The sequence below is a fragment of the Camelus dromedarius genome, chromosome 3, assembly GCF_036321535.1.
Source record: "Camelus dromedarius isolate mCamDro1 chromosome 3, mCamDro1.pat, whole genome shotgun sequence".
Lineage (NCBI taxonomy): Eukaryota > Metazoa > Chordata > Mammalia > Artiodactyla > Camelidae > Camelus > Camelus dromedarius.
In genome coordinates this window covers 18,787,119-18,802,654 of record NC_087438.1, presented here as the reverse complement: position 1 = coordinate 18,802,654, position 15,536 = coordinate 18,787,119, and the positions used below count along the sequence as shown (strand labels likewise).

At 32.1% G+C, this 15,536-nt stretch overlaps 1 protein-coding gene across 1 annotated transcript in view; it reads left to right on the top strand.

The window, feature by feature from the left end:
• Positions 1-3,883, top strand: part of CDH9 (cadherin 9) — a 113,223-nt gene extending 109,340 nt beyond the window's left edge. Inside the window, exon 12 of the mRNA XM_010985509.3 lies at positions 2,976-3,883. Within this exon, the coding sequence (XP_010983811.1) occupies positions 2,976-3,463 (488 nt within the window). The 3' untranslated portion in view covers positions 3,464-3,883. The remainder of the gene's footprint in view (positions 1-2,975) is intronic.
• Positions 3,884-15,536: the final 11,653 nt, after the last annotated feature.

Genomic DNA, 15,536 nt, shown 5'->3' with positions numbered 1-15,536 from the left:
CAAAAGACTACTTTACACATAATATTCCTAACAAATACCAAGCTATGTATATCAGACATAGAATTGGCCAATGCACTTAAGTTGTCACAGTAAGGTAATTTTTTTTTCCATAAAATGTGTTAAGTGTAGGTCCAGTATACAAAATTAAAAGTTTAAATTCATTTAAAAAATTATCACTATGGCATTGTGGTCATACCTAGTCCAGCAATGTTTCATAATGGAGTCATGCTTCCAATTGCAAATGTTTTATTTGAGCATGCCCTAACAGGACAATGATTTAATTCAATTAAACAGTTGTTCCACTGTAAAACATTCCCCCAAAACTTGTTTCCATCAAATATTCATCCAAAATGAATGCTTAGGGTAGGAGAGCTGGCCAAATTTATGTTCCAATGCTCATATGTTTTGGCTCCTTTTCATTGCAAATCCTTTCAAGCTATCTGGATGAAATCCCTTTGGCCAGATATTCTTGCAGGACTTCAGTGGGGAACTGATGAAAGTGAGGGGAAAACATTTGTTTCATTTAAGATGATCCAACTATTTAAAAGAACATTTTTTCAGGGTGGTTTAGAACATAGACACTACTACCATAACCTTCAGCAGTCTGCATCTCCACCTGCTGCTAGAAAGTTCAACTCCTCTGTAAAATATTTTTGTATCCCCAGGGAGATTAAATTCTGGCTTATCCTTTTAGCTAAGTGTTACTGATACCATATTGCTTTATTTGCTCAAATAGTTCTACTTTTCTAATTTAAAACAACATAGAACTATGCATATTTCAAAATTAATTTTTTAAATTTTAATATTAATACAATAACACGCACATAAAGACATGCATGCATACATGGAGGAACAAAATCCACCCCTCCGAAATAAGTTTAGATAGTATAACATTATCCAACTAAATTGTATTATATTTTTCTCTATGCTGAAATCCTTAGAAGGCTTCTTTCATTCTGAAAAGTCTGCCATCTTTCTGCCCTGAGTAATATAGAAGGCATACATTTCTTTTATTGTATCTTCCCAATTTATTTGCCTAAATGTGGAATGATTTTCTATTATTTTAGTTAAAATGGGTTCTAACTCATAAAGTTTCATCATAAAAGCTCCTTAAACATCCTTGCTGCTATTCAAGTCTTTATACTAATGGCTGGACACAGTTACTATATTTCTGTAGTTAGCAGAGTCTGCTCTTTGCAAGGTGGTAATATAGCACGGAAAATAGTATTTTAGACCTACCCTGTTACAGTTTGAAAAATGTGGTTCTTAGTTCATATCCATGTTACAAGGCAAAGTAGAGGATGAAAACCTAGGGCAGGGCTTTTTAATCTTTTTGGTTCCTTGGACACCTTTGGTAATCAGATACAGCTTATGGACCTATTTAGAATAATAATTTAAATTTATAAAAATAAGACATGTAACACAAAAGGAAATATGTTTGTCCAAATTAAACAAAAAACAAAAAGGGAGACAAGCTTGATTACTGTTACATGTGCCTTGTTCTAGTGCAAGTCTAATGATCCCTCGAGATGTCCTAACCATAATGCAATATAAAGTACCTGTAATTTCTGTTGGCTTAATAGTCACACATACTGGTACTATCACTACAGTTTATCCTGATATTCATTACAGAAAAAAAATGCTAAAACTCAGGTTACAGATTAGTGAAAACAGTGATGCACTTTTTTCAGTTTCTTGTTTTAGCCTCTCTAAATACTATTCACATATCCCAGATTAAAAACCTCAGTTGAGGGAAAAGAAGCAGATAATTTGACCTGGCAAAGGAGAAAACACTGAGGCCAGGTTCTAGGGACCATTTGTGAAAGTCTGTAAACCTTTTATTAGTTAAGAAACCCTTAAAACAATTTGACTTTATGGTTGTTCTTCTATGCAAAAAAACAGTAGAGAATTTATAAATTAGTTTATTCAATGTTAAACTTACTCATGGTTCACTAGATTGGTGAATTTCATATTTATGTTGGACTTAATTAACTTATGTTCGATCTTTAGTAGGTGAGAGTATAGATATATCTCATTTTTAATGCATAGTTTTAAGAAATGTCTCCAACATAACTCAGCATTCAATGTCAACTCTTGGGAAGTTAGTGAAGATAATTCTAATAAAATTTTTGTATTCTTTCTACCAACTAGTAGGAAGTGAGAAAAGTTTGTTGGCCAATATGACAACAGCACTGGACAGGACTTTAGTGTAGTTATAGAGGCCTATACTTACAACTTACAACTTAAGGATGAGTTTGAGTTTGAATTTTATATTGTAGCCTATAGAGTTATATTTCATATTTTAAGCAGACTTTCAAAACCAGATCAATAAAAAAATTTAGCTAAACAGATATGACATATGGGAATAGATGAGATCAACAGCATATATATATATATATATATATATATATATATATATATGCATAACACATGTGTAATATATACACATAACATACATACACATATACATACAACCTATGCATATAATGCAAATATGTATATATGCATATATGTGAGTAATGTTTTACATGTATTCTCTTGAGTCATTAAGAAAATATTAAATTGGTGCTCATTTTCTCTTGGGATAATAATGTAGCTTTAGAATTTTAGTATTTTGAAACAAACATGCATTGGGGAAGAATGAATGATTATATACTTACAGTTGACTAAATGCATTGGCCATAGTTGAATAAAGTTTTTCAATGCCAGAGCCCCATAAGAAATTGAGTCTTAAAAGTAAACAAATGGCACTATACTATCTGCTTCTTTATCAATACAGTGCATCCAGTCATTGGCCTAAGTCATTGTGAATCTGTATAGGATAGTTACTTTTTATATCCAAATGAATGTAACGCCTCTTACACCACAAACACAGAAGTGTGTTACATTTAATTTAAGCCTGAATCATGGAATCCCACAATTTTCTCTCTGTCCCTTTTTTGTTGTTATTTTTATTTGTTTGTTTTTGTTAATAGTTTTAGTTGTGCTGTTTGCTGCATTGAAGAGGCAAAGAAAAAAGGAACCTCTGATAATTTCAAAAGATGATGTTCGGGACAACATCGTGACCTACAATGATGAAGGCGGTGGGGAAGAAGATACCCAAGCGTTTGACATTGGCACATTAAGGAATCCAGAAGCTAGAGAAGACAGTAAACTTAGGAGGGACGTAATGCCTGAAACAATTTTTCAGATCAGGAGGACTGTGCCTCTGTGGGAAAACATTGATGTACAAGATTTTATTCATCGGAGATTAAAAGAAAATGACTCCGACCCAAGTGCACCTCCTTATGATTCACTGGCAACATATGCCTATGAAGGGAATGATTCCATAGCAGATTCACTCAGTTCTTTGGAATCTCTCACAGCAGATTGTAATCAAGATTACGATTACCTTAGCGACTGGGGGCCTCGTTTTAAAAAACTTGCTGATATGTATGGGGGTGACGATAGTGACCGAGATTAAGAGTATGGTATGACTTCATAGATGTCAGTGGAAGTACTCTCTTTGTTACTAGATGGAGTGGATTCTCTTCCTTGGAGGAAATTTTTTTAAAAATCAAAATTACAAACAATACGTAGGTGTTGTCTTAGTAAGGGTTTGCTTAATCAGTAAGTTTCTGTGAATGAATACGAATGACATAGATCTTAAAAAGTAATAATAACCAGTTCACCCTCTTTGCCTAACAATCTCTGAAGGAAAGTATATCACATCAATAATCAATAAGAATCCATAAAAGGCTTTTTGTGCCTTTTCTTAGATATAAGAACTTTATAAATAATGTTTTCTTAACTGACTTAGTCACCTTTACTATTTAATGAAACATTGTGCAAGCGCTTTGTAAATTAATATGAAAAAATATATCCCTAAAGAAATAGGAATGACTATTACTGCCATATTTATTTAGTTGAAGAATGTCTTTGTGTTAATTCATTCATATTTTTATAAATGTATATTTATATTTTTGTATTTTTATGAAATAAAATAGTATTTATAAAAATAAATTTCATTTTATTTAATTCCTAGAAGCAGCTCTGATCTCACTTGTAACATTTTTTAAACATCTTTAAAAGTAAAACATGATTTACTCAGGGAAAAAGCAGCTAAATTACAGCATGTAATTTGGAACTAGAAGGCGACAGGACTATAAAGGAGCTTTAGAGCAAATTGTGATTTTCTGCTACAACTACTCAAATATGGACAAATGTTTATCAAACCACTGATGTTTACCCATTGATAAGGATGTGAGACACATTTGGAATATAAACTATTATAAATTTACTTGTGAATAATTAACTATAAGTTTTTTGTACAATTCTTTCCTATGGTATCGAGCAGTGATTTTTATTTGAGAGTAAATGAAGTATGTGTTGGTAATGTTATGTAGATGAAGAAAAAAATCTAAATCACTCTTTCTTCATCAACAGTATAGTTTTCAGGATGAGAAGTAATAGTTCTGATTTTTTTTTCTTTATGAATAGATAATTCATGGAATATAATTTGGGTAACATTTAAAATGTGTATCAATAATTTTTAAATTAATAATTTTGTTGTAGAGGTTGGAAGTCATTGTATTTGAGCAAATCTTGATAGAATTAGTGACATGCAGACTAGCGATAAGAAACTTTAAGAAATGTAAAGTTTTATTAGTGATTAGGATTGCCCAGAAAAGAAAATATAGACACCTTAAAACTTGGGAAAGAAGAGAGAAGGAGAATTTTGCACGATAATCATTAGCAAATCTTTGAAAGACTGCAATGCAGCAAACTAGCCCTGGTTTGGCCTGGAGAATAAATCTAAATTGAAAGATGGGTCCTTCAGAGGGAGACTACATGCATGATATCCATTTTCTGTGTCATGAATTATCCTTTTCTTTCTCATGTATTACTCCTTTTTTGACGAGCAAATGTCATGCCCATGGTGATTCCTCTTAAAGGCTAAGATTATTTCAGTAACTTTACCATCAATAGGGAACACATATTAAAGATTTGATTTAATGCCAAGAAAGCAAAAACATACTGAGTACTTAAGAAATATTTGAAATTTTTCTAATTGTTGCACTTGCCCAGAAAACAGAAATTTTTGTTTTAGTTGTAGTTCAGAAAGTATTAGCTTTTAACTCAAAAAGTAATTAGTTTACCCACTGCTAGAAATATTCCAACATAAATTAGACAAATATTTGAGAAGGATGGTATAGAGTGGTTTAAGGTAGTCAGAAAAAATGAATTAGGTATTTATTTATGCCTCTTATAACCACTTTATTCTGTAATCACTAAAGGGATAAGTAACAATAAGTAAACATAGTCTTAGGGGGCTCACAATAAGTAATGGCTGCTTAAAAAAGAAGAAACGATGTCAAATCAGAAATGGGAAATTGGTAGTTACGTTGCCTGCCTAGGTTTACCATGCTGCCAATACTAAGAGCACCACAACCAACCAACCTTCAGTTGTAGACCTATAATTGTTATGAAAAAATCACACCAATAACAAATAAGACATATTAAATTTTTAAGCTCAATTGTGAAGAATTGTTAATTTGACTACGACTTTTCGGCAATTAAATAATGAAGCTAGTTTCAGAGGTCTCCCTTTTGTTGACCTGGAAATCACTGATACACTACTGGAGTCTTTATAAGGACAGGCTACCAGATTTTATATTTAATAGGTACATACTTGTTTTTGCTAAAATCCAAGGGTCAGAATTGATCAAAGAAATTACCAGATCTGTATCATAGTAATACTTCCTATAATTTTCCAGTGACCTTTGAAATTCTTGTAGTAGAAAAAATGCATTTAGGAGGCAGAACAAATTTTATTTCCTACTGGCAAATAAAGAAATTATTTAACTTACCTAGAAAAATAGATTTGATAATATTTATCCTATTGGGTTTGGTTAATTTTATTTCACTAGATGCACACAATACACTTGATGATATTAGTTTCCATTACTTGACTCTCTTGGACTGTGGAGTTGGTAAAATTTGAAAATTACTAGTTACCGTGTGCTTAGTTTTCAAAAAAAATTAATTAGCTTTGACTGCTTAAACTTGAGGTAGATTTGAATTAAAACCATTTGAGTAACCATCTTTACAAATATAATTAAAACCTAATTACTGTTTTATTTTGAATGTTCAATAATTTTCAGAAAAAAATGTGTCTATATTTAACCCTGAATATTTTTCATTGAGAGGAACCTACCAACATTATTAGGACTTTAACACACAGCCTGGATATCATCACATTCCATCCTGCTCTCAGACATATGAAATAGATTCCAATGACTTAAAAAACAAACAGTAAAGACAACTAAACAGCATTAACAACAAAAGCAAGCCAACAAGTACAAAAAAAAAAGGAACAGCATCTTACCTTGGCCAGTGATTGAACTGATCTCAGTCGATTATTCCTTTCACCATGGCAAAAACACAATTGCTTTCCAGGATTCCACATTATTTTGGTTTTTGTTTTACTTTACTCAGTGTCCTTCATTGGTTCCTTCTCTTCTTTCTGACTCTTTATTTTGGAGTGATACTGGCCCTAATCTTTTTCCCTCTAAATTCTGGCCCTTGATGAGCTTATTTATTCCCTCAGTTACTATATACATTCGATACCTATAACTTGATACAGCAATAATTACAGATACAAATTGAAAATTTCCAAATTCAGAACTCCCATCTTTACCTCTTTCCTATAATCCAAACATATATACAACTAACTATTCTAAATTGTCACTTGCATGTCTAATTAAGTGGGATATACCCAGATTTTAATTTCTAATTTTCATCCCTATATGTGTTCTATTCTCCACTTGTCTTGCATAGGCTGATGACAAATCAATCCTTCTACCTGCCTGGGCCAAAACCCTTGCAGTCACCCTTGATTCCTCTCATTGTGTTATCCTTCATACCCAATATTTTAGAAAATCCTATTGACTATACCTTCAAATTTATCTGATATACGATGACTTTTCATCACATCTCCTGCCACAGTCCTGGTCTAAATGTCTTACCTGGATTACGGCAACACGCTCCTAAATGTTCTCTCTCACTAACCTTTTCTCCTACCATCTTACTTTGAATACCAGATACAGAGGAGGTGGCATTTCTTTTCCTGTTTTGTTTTGTTTTAACTAGATATGAGCATCCAATTTCTCTATTCAAAACTTATCAATTGCTCTCCAAAGCAAGAGTTAGTCCTCCCAAATTATCTACTAGATCAGGATCATGTTATCTCTTTGAACTTATTCTGCCCTATCTCCTTAATTTGTGTCACTTTAGTTATTCTGGGCTTCTTGTTGTTCCTTAAAAATGCTAAACATTTTTCCTTTGAACCGACTGATCAGTCTACTTGGAACCATCTTTCCCCTGATATCCATGAAGTTAACTGTAACACTTCCTTTAAGTCCTGGGTCAGATGCCACTTTCTAGATGAGGACTCATATTAAGCAATCTATTGAAATCTGAAATCCCCCAAACCCATTTCTCCTTTACCCACTTTTTAAAAAAATAAACATTTTCCACAGCAAATAGCACCATTCAACATTATACACAATTTGTTTGTCATCTAGTTGTTGTGTACCCACTTCTACTAGAATACTTTTTGATTTATAAACTGGCCCCTGAACACAGGACAAGGAGAGACTGAAGAAAGAGGCCAGCCACTCCAGATTGGTAGGTGGCAGCTTTAATAACCAAGAGAACTTACATAAGAGACCTGCCTTTGCAGCCATAAGACAAGTAGATCCCTGCACTCTCCTGCCAGAATCTTAAAACGTTTGTATAGAAGCCTTACCTGTGTTCCATCACATATTCAGTCCAGATGGTCTCAACATACCTCAGTCTCTCAAGGGTGTGTCCTTGAAACAGCTCCTGGTGTAGGAATAGTGGGAAGAATACGTGTTCCAAGGATGGAGAGGGAGTGAGGAACCTCCAACTGCCCAGGTCCAGCTTGCAGGTCAACCAACAGTCACGTCCTCTTGATGACTTCCTCCAACAATGATTGGTACCTTTGAGTAACAATTTTCATCTATTACATTCATTAGAATATTCCACATATGTAGATTACTGCTCTATACTGTGTTGAAAAGCAGCAAATATTTGCCAAATGTTAAGTGATATGCTTAATATTTAGACATAATACTAAATTTAGTAAAATATTGTGAATACATAGGATATTAAAATAACAAATGTAAACAGAAATAATTATACTCAAATTTATATCAGTGTGCATGCCTTCAACATGATATTGATTATAGCCTAGACTTCTAAATCAAAGTACTTTTTACTGAATTCTGGTTGATCATAATTAAGTCACTACTTGAAAGCACATTTTCAAAATTACAGAAAAGCATGAATAATTTTCCATTTTTTTAAAGCCTTACACTGAACTAAATTTGTTCTCAGTGATCTTTGCTTCTAAAAGAATATGGTAATGAGATTTTACTAGATTTCAGACCATCAATTCCAAATGTCAGAATCAAAATAGAAGCCAATACAAAGAAGTAAGAAAATAAATATCTTTCTCTTCTGCTGTTTTAATTATTTTTACAATCTCTTAATCACTGGACTGTTCTCAGCCTACTATTTTCTTGTCCTTGGGTAGCAGATTGTGGGTGAAGGCAAGATGGCCAACTCTTAGAGACTGTTTTCTTTCTTAAATGTGTTTAACTGCTTTCCAAATTTCAGTAATAATGTATGCCTATTTTTGAAGAATAAATATTGTTTGATGATAATTTATATGAAATAGAAATACTAGTATTTAAGTCTATATGTTCAAAATAGCAATGCACCATTACCTGGTTTGTAGACTTTGCTGCTGTTTGGTAGAATACTGTTAGCTAATTTAGTGTCAAAAACAATAATAAAAATCACCATATAATTGCCAGCATTTAAAAGTAAACACATTTTACTTATAAATCATTCCCTCTGGATTTTTCTGAAAATTCAACTAGTGAAATTAAGCATTTTTTTCTCATATATTAATGTGTCATTCAGTTTATTTCAAAAATTGCCAGTTCTTGTCTGGAAGTTTTCTTTTAGTTATTTTTATTTTCTTATTGTGTCCAAACACATAATCATATAATTTTGATAGCAGTATCTTTTCACTAATATATATTATAAATGTTTCACAAATATGTGGCTTGTGTTTTCACTAATTTATTTAATGTAATCAAAATGATATATACTATAGTTTATGGTTTCCCTGCTATTATTTTTGCTTGATTTTCTGTATGTCCTTATTCCTAGTTCAGCTTCATATTATGTGTTAATATTCTAAATTTTCTCTCTAGAGATTCAGAAACACAAAAAAGTAGAAAATAAATTTTATCTTCTTGAAGAAATCTTTCCTTCAGTCACTAAACCTCTCCATTAGGACAGATCAATTGCCCTGTATGGCAGTTGCATCTGGGTACCTCCTCCCACCATCAACCTGGGCCTTCCTGGATCTCTTCTTCAGAGTTGAAATCCTGATTCCCATTTTCCATGTCAGTTTGCTTTGCTTGTTTCTTCTCTCCATCACATTTAAAATAATATGTTCTATATATCTGTCTAGTGATGGCATTGCTTATTTATGTCAAATATTATATTTCCATTATATTTTTTCTTCCACTTGAATTGAGGTATACTAGACATACAGCACTGTGTAAGTTTAAGGTGTAGAGAATAATGATTTGATGTACACACATCATGAAATTATTAACAATAATTTTAGTGAATACTATCATCACATATGGATACAAAATTAAAGAAATTTTTAAAAAACCTTTCCTTGTGATGAGAACTCAAGATTTACTCTTTTAACAACTTTTGTGTATAAAGTACAAGTGTTAAATATATTTACCATATTTTACATTATATCACTAGTACTTATTTATCTTTTAACTGGAAGTTTGTACCTCTTGACTGCCTTCTCCAACTTCTCTCCCCACCTCCTGCCTCTAGTAACCACAATATAATCTCTTTTTCTATGAGTTTGTTTTTAAAATATAATTGACCTATGACACTTGTTACTTCCTGTTATACAACATAGTGATTTAATATTTCTCTACATTTCAAAGTGATGACCTTGATAAATCCAGTTATCATCTGTCATCATACAAAGACACTACATAATTACTGACTATATTTTCCCCACACTGTACATTTCATAAACATGACTTATTTAGATTGCAACTGAAAGTTTGTATTTCTTAATCTCCTCACTTATCTCTCTCTTCTGCTTACCCCTTTCCCCTCTGGCAACCACTTATTTGTTAGCTCTGTATCTGTGGCTCTGTTTTTGTTTGATTATGTTTGTTCACTTGTTTTGCTTTTTAGATTCCATATAAAAGTGAATTTGTAAAATATTTGTCTTTCTCTGACATTTCACTTAGCATAATACCCTCTTGGTCCATTCATTTGTCACAAATGGCAAGACTTCATTCTTTCTTATAGCTGAGTAATATTCCATTGTATATATAAATACCACATCTTTATCTATTCATCTATTGATGGGGGCAATTACGTTGCTTCTATATATTGGCTATTGTAAATAATTCTGCAATTAATATAGGGGTTCACGTGTCTTTTCTAATTAGTATTTTCTTCCAATAAGTATCTATGAGAGGAATTGCTGGATCATTTGGTAGTTCTATTTTTGTTTTTGAAGAATCTCTATACTGTTTTCCACAGTGGCTGCACCAGTTTACATTCCCATCAACAGTGTATGAGGATACCCTTTTCTCCACAACCCTATCAACATTTGTTATTTGTTTTCTTTTTAATAATGGCTATTCTGACAGGTAATATTTCATCGTGGTTTTAATTTGTATTTCCCTGATAATTAGGGATGTTGAGAATCTTTTCACGTACCTGTTGGTCATCTGTATGTCTTTTTGGAAAAATGTCTGTTCAAGTCATCTGTCCATTTTTTAATTAGCTTTATTTTTGATATTGAGTTGTACAAGTTCTTTGTATATTTTGGATATTAACCTCTAATTGGATATAGCATTTGCAAGTATCTTCTCCCGTTCAATAGGCAGTCTTTTTGCTCTGTTGATAATTTCCTTACTTACGCAAAATCTTTTTAGTTTGAAGGAGTCCCATTTTTGGGGTTTTTTTTCCCCCTTGTCTGAGAGGACATATCCAAAAGTATACTGTTAAAACCAGTGTCAAAGAGTATATTGCCAACATTTTTTCAAGAAGTTTTATGTTTTTAGGTCTTTCATTTAAAGACTTTAGTCTGATCTGAGTTTGTTTTTGAATATGGTGTGAGAAAGTAGTCCAGTTTGATTCTCCTGCATATAGTTGTCCAGTTTTCCCAATATCACTTATTGAAGAGGCTGTTTTCCCCATTGTATTTTCTTTCCTTCTTTGTCACAGATTAATTGCCCATGTAAGTGTGTGTTCCTTTCTGGGCTCTCTATTCAGTTCCATTGTGTATGTATCTGTTTTTGTGCCAGTACCATACTCTTTTGATTACTGTAGCTTTGTAGTATAATTTAAAACCAGGGCACATAATATCTCCAGTTGTTTTCTTCTTTCTTAATATTGTTTTGACTGTTTGATGTCTTCTGCATTTCCACACAAATTTTAGAATTATTTGTTCTAATTCTGTGAAAAATGTCATTGGTATTTTGATAGGACTTGCACTGAAACTGTAAATTTCCTTGGGTAATATGACCATTTAAGCATATCAATTTTTCAAATTCATGAGCACAGTATATCTTATCATCTGTTTGTGTCTTCTTCAATGCCTTTCATCAATGTCTTTTAATCTTCTAAGTACAGTCTTTTACCTCCTGAGTTAGATTTATCCTCAGGTACTTTATTCTTTTTGATTTAATTTTTAAATGGGATTGTTTTCTTAATTCCTCTTTCTGATAGCTAGTTGTTAGTATATACAAATGCAACAAAATTCTGAATATTAATTTTGTATCCTGCAAATTTACTGAATTCATTGGTGAATTTTAGTGTTTTTTTGGTGGTATATTTAGGATTTTCTATGTATAGCAACAGGTCATCTGCAAATAGTGACAGCTTTATTTTTTCCTCTCCAATTTGGATGCCTTTTGTTTCTTTTTATTGTTGTTTGCTTTGGCTAGGACTTCCAATACTCTGTTGAATAAAAGTGGTGAGAGGGTATTCTCATCTTATCCTTGACCTTAGTGGAATTACTTTCAGCTTTCACTACAGAGTATGAGGTTCACTGTGGGCATGTCATATATGGCCTTTACGATGTTGAGGTTCCCTCTATACCCACTTTGTGGAGACTTTTTATCATAAATGGATAGTGAATGTTGTCAAAAGCCATCTGCATCTGTTAAGAGATCATATGATTTTTATTCTTCATTTTATTAAGGTGGTATATCACATTGATTGATTTGCAAATATTAAATCTTCCTTGCACCCCTGGGATAAATCTCACTTGATAGTGGTGAATGACCCTTTTAATGTATTGTTGAATTCAATTTGTTAATGTTTTGTTGAGGTAGTTCTACTATATTTTAAAGAAAAAAAATCCTTGGCAATCAGTCAGTATTTTTGATCTAGCTATATTTGAAACTTTTAAGTTTCACTAATATGAAGGAAGTATTTTAACTCCTTGGTCACCAGAAGTTTTTTTTTATGGACATTACACACCTGTTTCATTGATTAACATGACCTGCCTACTCCTCATGGGCATTAGACATTTTAATTTGGAACTCCTATTATATAACACTGACCAGCATTCTAAAAAATTTATGAATGCTCTTATTACTAAACTTATTTCTTTGACTTTTAATTATTATCAGTTTAGTACATAATTACTTATGCTACTAAGCAATAATGTAATATATATGGATTATAATAAAATACATTTTCAAGTGTATTTTGAGATGAATATAAATATTCAGATGGTTTTTTCTTTGTGTTTTCATTGTATCTATTCCATACAACTTTTTAATGTGCAGTATCCTACAAAATTCATTTAATACCTTTCATATACTTGGAAATTCAGTATGCTAGTATACTGCATTTACTTAATAATCAACTACAACATGATCTAGAACAGTATTTGTATGACAGCAATTGAAACCAAATTAAGTATGCATTGCTATATATTTATTTGAATTAATATTGTAAGTATCAGAATATGTCACATTTCTAACAACTCTCTAATAGGAACTTTTTAAGAATAACTCAGTTGTGTGATATGTTAGGTTTGAAATTTATTTTCCATAGGAAATGTGTTGGTGCCTTTTTCTATTAATTATAGAATTAGTATACTAAAAAAGTAATGATTTTAATAAGAAGTATTATTTCAAATTATAATTCACATTTTTTTAGGATGCTACATCAACAAAAAATTCTTTGGAAAGAACTTAAACAATTTAGCAATTGATTTACTAGTTTTGCAAATTCTTACTAAATGCCAGCATTATGTGAAACTAGTGAAACAATTTTTTAAAAAGTACAATGCAGAACCCATTCCTTTCAAGATTTCAGAACTCAGTTCAATAGACAAAACATAATACAAGTAACTAGAACAAAGTGGTATGTTCTTAGAGCTTAGAAATTACATGAAGATTAACAAAGGCTAAGGTAATATTTTTTGACTATGTGCATTTCACAATTATATCTTTTAAAAATAGGTGCATCACAATGACTATATCTGGTAAAAATGACTCAAGACCTCTTTGAATAAAATGTGGTAAGAAACTTTCTATTTAATTAACTCAGTTTTAATATTTTAATTTTGATATTAAAATTTAAGGTCACAGTATAATGAGGATATTGACACCACTTTTTGATGTATGACTACTCATAGTTTCAAAGCCTCACCCCTTAGCCCCACATCTAAACAAGCTGATAAGAAAGCCTGTAGGTTTCTTCCTTTGCTACAGGCAAGAAATTCAAATGACATAAATCTTGCCCACAGGAGCAGGCAGCCCCACCCCTTAACCACAATAAAAACCCAGGTCAATTTTTCCCTCTCTAGCAATTTTGGACTTGCTTGAAAGAACTGCCCTTCCCTCCTCAGAGATCTCAATTATGTAAATAATAAAGCTTTTCATACTCGCACTGGTTTGTGTTTGTGGCATCATCAGTCTTTATATTCAAACCAAACTCTGGGTAGAAGTCCATCTCCCTGTGCAGATGACAATTGCACACAAATATTAGCTGTTTTTGATATCTAAATAATATATGTGGAGCCTTTATAAACATTTTAAAATATTTTTATTGTCCCCATCTTCATAGTACTTTAGAGATACTATCTCCTAATTATTTTCTTAATCATTAAATTTCTATTTTCATTTTATTCACGTATCAAATGCAACACTTTAGTATAGATTATACTTGTGATTTTAACTGTAGTATGATATGCATTTGGTTTTGAAAGACCAATCTTCGGCTGGTAAGTGGAGGAAAGAATAACTTTACATTAAGATGCATTGAATGCTTATAGGCACCAGGCACTGTATTCATCATTTTATAAGGATTATTCACTTAAGTCTCCAAAGTATTTTATTTAGGTATTATCCTTTTCTTTATCCTATGTAATAAGGAACTGAAACCTGTTAAAGGTTACAAGTTGGTAAAATGTGAACCAAAGTTTTAAATTCAGGCCCCCTGACTTGGTAGGCTTTCCTTTTAACCAGTGTCCTATGCAGATCATCACCATTTTACGAAATTGAAAGCATGGTAGTGCTTGGTAATGCTCCAAAGCATTGATCTAGGAACTACTTAACCATGTATTTGTCTCAGATAATATAAATCATATCCAATTTGCTTAAAAATATAATGAAATGTCCAATAAGAGTTTGGGGTTTTGAAAAACCAAGGGACATAAAATATTTCTCTTTTAAATTAAAGGGTCTGAAATTACACAAACAAGTTCTAGATAATAATGCCTGAATCTGAAGCCATATAATATCTAATAATAAATGATGAAAGCTAACAAAACTGCAATATATTAAAACAAATACATACCCTGCTGTAGTATAAAGCAGGCAGTTCAGTAAAGCACACACCACAAAGCTCTGGTGTGTACTCACAGTGGGCTGCGGACTGAGTCAGTGCCCCATGACCATTCTTTACTGGCATGAATATCAAGGATAGGCTGGATGGAGCAGTGGGAACTTTCATTATTGAAATGTTCACTATTAAATAAAAACACATGTAATAACCTCCACTTTATATTTTTTTAACCAATTATTTAAACATGGCAAAATGTTAGGATAATGTCAAAAAAAAAAAAAAAACAGTCACTGACAGCAAAACTAAAATGTAACCATTTGGACAGTATTTCTGTTGATGATTTCTCCTTAAGTGGGAAAATTATCTATGACTGGAAAATTCCCATAGAATTCTGTATTACTTTGCCTTGGAAAATAAGTAATAGGGAATACATGTAGGATTAGATGTGTCTACTTTTTCCTTAAAAGCTGAAATATATTTGAGTTTATTTTGAATCTTCTCTTAGAAGTAACAATAACAGATAAATTTGTATTCACACCTTGAAGGCAGGAACAGCGGGAAGCTTGCCCTGTTCCCTTGCACAGGGCTGGAGCCGAGGA